General features: G+C 34.9%; 1 protein-coding gene across 1 annotated transcript; it reads left to right on the plus strand.

Annotated features, from left to right (window-relative positions):
- The first annotated feature begins 1561 nt into the window (after positions 1-1561).
- On the plus strand, positions 1562-5759 carry LOC140143857 (uncharacterized). The gene is made up of 2 exons (XM_072165670.1): positions 1562-1583; positions 3064-5759. Exons 1-2 carry the CDS (start codon positions 1562-1564, stop codon positions 4644-4646), a joined length of 1605 nt encoding a protein of 534 aa, XP_072021771.1. The 3' UTR covers positions 4647-5759.
- Positions 5760-7242: the final 1483 nt, after the last annotated feature.

The raw sequence follows: 7242 nt of genomic DNA on the forward strand, positions 1-7242 counted from the left end.
CAAAAACAATTCCCATCTCCATATATTTTTTTGATGCAGAAGAAAATTTTCAGAACATGTACCTATTCAGTTTGGCTCGCCCACACCGACCCCTTATTCAAGTCTCTCAGAACGCTTAAAATCCAAGACCTCTACATTTTCCAAACTGCCCAATTTATGTTCAATTACCTTCATGACCAACTACCATCTCATACTACTGACCCAGACTATTTTATAACCAACAAAGACATCCGCATCCATGGCACCCGTTTTTCGAATGACCTTAATGTAAGCCTTACCAATACCAGGCTGGCTGAAAATATCCTTCGGATTCAGGGTGCCCTGCTCTGGAACTACCTCGACCAATCATTGAAACAGTCTCCAACATTGGCTATTTTCAAACATAGACTTAAAGATTATTTAATCGAATCTTATACCACAACTGATTAAGGGTATTTTCAAACTTTCCATCTCTCTTGGGTCTGTCCCGTTCTGTCCTGTCTTGTATTGTTCAGTCTGTCCATACCCCATTAATTTATTTGGCACAATATATTTGATCCCGATCTTGTCCAAATTATCTTTATGTGAAGGAATCATACGCTTCTCCTTTCATTCAGCTTTGTGTCAAAATATGTGATTTATTATATATTTTTTTATTATTGTACTTTTGAATATCTGATTTAATGATTCCGTTAAATTAAATTTCATTTATTCTTATTTCGGCCACATGATATCATCATTGTAGTACATATTAATATTGTAGCGTAAGTTAAATTTCCATCTTGTTCAGATTGGGTGCCACAAGCTTCACGCTCCGCGTCTTTGCGGCATCCACATCTCTTCACTTCTCATGTCCTTATATTGTATTTATCATTAAAGGAGAATTTCGTGATCCTAGCATCCTCTTTTTATGACATTTTTCAGTAGATATCCACGAATAAAACTTATTTCCAAAATTTCAGTTGATTCCGATTTTGTGTTTGCGAGTTATGCATGATTATGTCTATTACACTGCTCCATAGACAATGTGCACCAGAACGAAATTCAAATTTGGCGATATTTTTGCTAAACGAATTAATCTGCAAGAAATATTTGGTACATAAACATTATGTAGCCAGAGGTATCCAGTGGTGTAAAAATCTCAACTTTTTTGGGAAAAGTGGGGGATGAGGCTGTGGATCACTTAAATGCCCTTTAAGTATTTCTTATCTTGCATTTCCATTTCTATAACTTTTTGTGAATTGAGATGAAAACAAATAAAACTTGAACTTGAACTTGAAACAGGGTCATTCAATGAGAGATTATTAGAAATTTGTCAAAAATTCTTAGGGGGTCTTTTGGTGACAGGAAAACAAAAACGGGAGTCATTGGGAGTTCAGTCAAACAAAAAAGGGGGTAATTGAGTGAGAGGGAGTTGAAAAATGGGGGTCAATGTGAAACAGGGTCATTCAATGAGAGATTATTAGAAATTTGTCAAAAATTCTTAGGGGCGGGCTTTTGGTGACAGGAAAACAAAAAAGGGGGTCATTGGGAGTTCAGTCAAACCAAAAAAGGGGGTCATTGAGTGAGAGGGAGTTGAAAAATGGGGGTCAATGTGGCCGTTAGTGAGTGCCCTCCCCGGGTCATTACTCACCACTTCCTTAATTTATATCAGTACCAGTATATATAGGTGATGAAATTTAGACATTTTTACCATGCAGCTTTGTACTACAACTGATTCCTATAGGCCTATTTCTGAAAAATGTCTTTCCAGGGGATGGAGCATATTTACATAGTCATTTGTGTTAAGTGTCTCCCCTACCCCCCGATGTAGTGATGAATTTTCAAACTGCGATTAGGGCAGATTCCTTAAGATGCTACACCTATTTTCAATCCACAAAATACATATTTATACTTTCCACCAACATGACCAATGCAGTTTAAGGTATTTTGCTAGTCTTGGAAGCAATTAATTAAATTTTGGTTTAATAATTAATCACTAAAATAATTAAAATGCTAATAAACAAAATATAAAATCAAGTCTCTTACAACATATTATGTTATTGCATCGATATGACAATGTATATTTTCCACCAATACATCAGTTTTAAGCAACAAGCTCTATATTATGGGTGTAAGATGTGTAACTAATTTAATTGTAACATTTTAGACTGTCTGATAATAAAGCCTGCTCATATAATTATTGTTGAAATTTTATTTTTTATTTCAGATACTTGTAAACATCCAGGGATCTTGCTATATATTTATGGTTACCAAGCACAACATGGATAAATAAGCTAGAAACCCTGCACGAATTGCTTTGCCTACTAAGTACTTGAATAAATGGAGAGCATTCAGAGGAACTGATTTTTTGTCTACACCTTTTAATATCTTGACACTTCCTCATTTGCTCCCCCTGTTCCTTTTTAAAGGAATTTTTTTGTGGTGGATTTGAGGTGGGCACAATTTACTTCAACCTTGTGCTTATGTTTTTAAGAATGGTTTTTGAATCTTGAGAACCAAAATGATGGAAGCCAGACATACCTATATAAAACCGTTCAATTGTAAATTTTGTACCATCAAGCTACATTCATTTGACAGATGGAAAACTCATGTCGACAGACATATCATCAAATATGTACATGCTCATAATGGCAAAAGCTGTACATTTTGTCAAAGAAGCTTGTCAAATAATGGTGTTCTTCAGAGACATTTGAAAATCCACAAAATGGATGACTTTTTAAACCACAGTATTACATGTGCTCGCAGTAATTTAGCAGATGCCATCAAAAACAAACTGTATCAGTGTGTGTATTGTCAGAAATGTTTTGCACAAAAGAATATGCTCGAAATGCATATCAGAACTCACATTGAAGAGAAACCATATCAGTGTGATTTTTGTCAGGAATGTTTTGCACGAAGCCAAAATCTCAAAACCCACATCAGAACGCACACGACAGATAAACCTTTTCAGTGTGAGCATTGTCAGAAATGTTTTGCAAAAAGATATGTCCTTAAAATACACATCAGAACACACATCAAAGAGAAACCTTATCAATGTGAATATTGTCAGACATGTTTTGCCCAAAACATTGACCTGAAAAGACACATCACAACTCACAATAAAGAGAAACTTTATCAATGTGAGTACTGTCAGAAATGTTTCAGCCCTAAAGCAAAATCTCAAAACCCACATCAGAACTCACACCAAAGAGAAACCTTATCAATGTGAATATTGTCAAAAAGTGTTTGCACAAAGTACTCAACTCAAAATCCACATCAGAACGCACACTAAAGAGAAACCTTATCAATGTGAATATTGTCAGAAATGTTTTGCAGTAAGGAGTAAACTCACAAATCACATCAGAACTCACACCAAAGAGAAACCTTATCAATGTGAATATTGTGAGAACTGCTTTGCACAAAATGATACTCTCAAAGCCCACATCAGAACGCACACCAAAGAGAAACCTTATCAGTGTGAATATTGTCAGAAATGTTTTGCACAAAAGAGTGACATCACAAGACACATCAAAACTCACACCAAAGTGAAACCTCATCAATGTGAATATTGTAAGAAATGTTTTTCTCAGAGTGGTCATCTCAAAACCCACATCAGAACGCACACAAAAGAGAAACCTTATCGGTGTGACTATTGTCAGGAATGTTTTGCATATAATAGGGACCTTAAAGTACACATCATAAGTCACACAAAAAAGACGCGGCATCAGTGTGAATATTGTCAGAAATGTTTTGCACACAAGGGTGAACTCAAAACACACATCAGAACTCACACCAAAGAGAAACCATATCAGTGTGAATATTGTAAGAAATGTTTTTCACAAAAGGGTAGCCTCGCAAGACACATGGCAAATCACACCAAAGAGAAAACTTATCGGTGTGAATATTGTGAGAAATGTTTTTCACAAAGTAGTAATCTCAAATCCCACATCAGTATGCACACAAAAGAGGAACCTTACCAGTCTGACAAAAAGACGCAGCATCAATGTGAATATTGTCAGAAATGTTTTGCATATAAGGGTACACTCAAAGACCACATCAGAACACACACCAAAGAGAAACCGTATCAGTGTGAATATTGTGCTAAATGTTTTGCACATAACACTGCCCTCACATTACACATCAGAACTCACACCAAAGAGAAACCGTATCAGTGTGAATATTGTGCTAAATGTTTTGCACGTAACACTGCCCTCACATTACACATCAGAACTCACACCAAAGAGAAACCGTATCAGTGTGAATATTGTGAGAAATGTTTTGCACGTAATACTGCCCTCATAAGACACATGATAACTCACACCAAAGAGAAACCTTTTCAATGTGAATATTGTCAGACATGTTTTGCTGAAAGGAATCAACTCCAAAACCACATCAGAACGCACACCAAAGAGAAATTTTATCAATGTGAATATTGTGAGAAATGTTTTGCACAAAGGGGCGACCTCACAAGACACATCAGAACACACACCAAAGAAAAACCTTATCAATGTGAATATTGTCAGATGCGTTTTGCAGAAAGGGGTATACTCAAAAGACACATCAGAACGCATACAAAAGAGAAGCCTTATCAGTGTGAATATTGTCAGAAATGTTTTGCACGAAAGGATTATCTCATCACCCACATCAGAACTCACACAAAGGAAATCGTGCAAGTGGGAGTGTAATCGTTAGAAGTGTTTTACACAAAATGGTGCCCTTAAAGGCTTAATGTACGATTTCCTTCAAATTTTAAATTTGTCATTATATACTCAAAATGCTGAAATAAAACTATTAATAATGATCGGGAATGGTTTCTGCCCATTTTGAGCTGAAATAACGAGGTAACGTGAAAGAAACACTGCTTGTTATTTTGGCTGTTTAACACGCAGTTCTATGGGCGGACATAAAGTCATAATTTTGAATTATGACTTTATGTCGAACTTTGCTCTGTTTACAGTACAAACACAACACATTTGGCTGATTCCATTTAGGTGCAAGTTGTGACATGTGTAAACATTACAAATATGCAAAAAAATCAGGTTTGAAAAAAAAAACCAAATTCATATTATAAGATCGTACATTATGACTTTAAGGTGCACATTAGGAACTCACACAAAAGAAAAACCATACCATTGTGGGTATTGTCAGAAATGTTTTAAATGCCCTGACCTCGGGAGACACATCAGAACTCACACCAAAGAAAAGCCTCAGAAAAAAAGTGAATGTCAGGAATATTTTGCAAAAAGATATCATATTCATGAAAATGCATACCAAAGAGAAACCTTATGATAGACTGATTCTATTTTGGAAAAATAGTGTTCCTAGCAGCAAGTTTGTGTAAAAGTTGGCAACCAGCTTATTTTTGTTAATTTAGGTATGCTGACCTTGAATCTGCTGTCTGCCAAGCAATATTTTGAGCAATAATGTATGATCTTATAATATTGACATATTTATAATGTACATGTCCCAACTTACACCTAAATGGAATCAGCCAAATTTGTTGTGTTTGTAGGTCAACAGAGCAAAGAATTATGACATTTAAATTATGTCCTCCTATAGAACTGCATGTTAAATGGCCAAATTAACCATTTCTTTCACTTAACCTTGTTATTTCAGCTCAAAATGAACAGAAACCATTCCCGATAATTATTACTAGCATTTTGAGTGTATAATAAATTTAAAATCTGAAGGAAATCATACATTAAGGCTTAATGTGATGTTTGTGCGTTTACGACCTATCATTAAGAAGTTATAAGGCACATAAGGTCACAGGTCGATTTGCTTAATGTGTATGGGTCAGAAGTTTTTTGTAAAAGTTGAGGCAAATTGTTTCGCCTATAGCTTAAAGGTTTCAGTGGGGGTTTTTGGAGTCAAGAGGTTTTAATATAGCTTGCAAATTTGGCAGACAAAATTCTTGAATACAGCATCCCGAATTAACCAAAATAATTTGGTTGCCAGTTTTTACGCGAACTTGTGCTGCTTGATGTTTTATATGTTCCAAAATAGACCAATATGTGACATGATCAAGGGGAATGAGTCACATGTCGGCCCTTTTCGAAAATGAGTTTTACACTTGTTTTTAAAGAGGACATTTAGAGCTTTCAGAAACTGAAAATCCCATGTTGATACGACTTTTCTTTGTGAAGTTACATCAATTTATCAGTCGCTGAAAACAATATAAAACAAAAGAATTGTAACACTTTCTTTGCCAATATCTCAAAATCAATATTAGCGACATCCGACTCATTTCCCTTGATCGTGTCACATATATAGATGGTCGCATGTCATAAGTTGGGTACAATTTCCATTACATGATCAAAAATGACAAAAAATGTATTTTTTGATATGTTGTATATATTGACAACATCTAACATTTACCACCACTTTTAACCTTAGCACATGCTTAATTTTTGAGATTAATACACAGGCGTCTATGTAAATCTCAATTTTCAAATGCATTTTTCTCAAATCGGACCTCAATTACGAAAATGACTAAAATTTTTATTTTACGCAAGAATGTCATCAGATTTGGAGGATATGTTCTCAATACATTACTGCTTGAAATGAACCATTTAAAATAATTGTACGTATGTTAATTACGTTGCGGAGGTCAATGACCTTTTTACGAGTAATTAGCGAGATGGTTATTCTATTATTGAGGAAATTAATATCAAGAAGAGAAATGTAGTTAGCATATTGCTAAAAATACTGAAATTCAACTATGGTTTCATTAAAAATGAAAAAAATTGAACATATAACCCTTTAAGGTGGTACTACACCCTTGATAAATTTAGTGAATATTTTTGCATTTTTTCTCAAAAAATGATATCACACTGGTAACAAAAGTTATGTACATATTATAGGGGTAAGGAATCCAGTTACTACACTGGAATTTCAGTGACTCAAGACAAGCTGTACGTTATTTATGATAAGAAAAGAGGTACCGGTACCGCTAGAATGTACCTCATTTCTTATGAACCCCTTGTCTTGAATCACTGAAATTTCAGTGAAGTAATTGGATTCCGTGCCTCTATATAATATAATATAACTTTTGTTACCAGTGTGTAGTTACTTATTTGAGAAAAATGCAAAATTAGTCACAACTCACAAAATTTATCAGGGGGTGTAGTACCACCTTAAGTAGTCAGTAATTGTTTTAGTTGTACAAATTCAACATTCAGAGCTGTCAATACATCATACCCTCACTAGATTTGAAAAAGTAACCAGTAGTTTTGACATGCTGCCATGTGAATTTTCACATAGGCCCTATTGCACACTCCT

Source organism: Amphiura filiformis, unplaced genomic scaffold (genome assembly GCF_039555335.1).
Source record: "Amphiura filiformis unplaced genomic scaffold, Afil_fr2py scaffold_30, whole genome shotgun sequence".
NCBI classification, from domain to species: Eukaryota; Metazoa; Echinodermata; class Ophiuroidea; order Amphilepidida; family Amphiuridae; genus Amphiura; species Amphiura filiformis.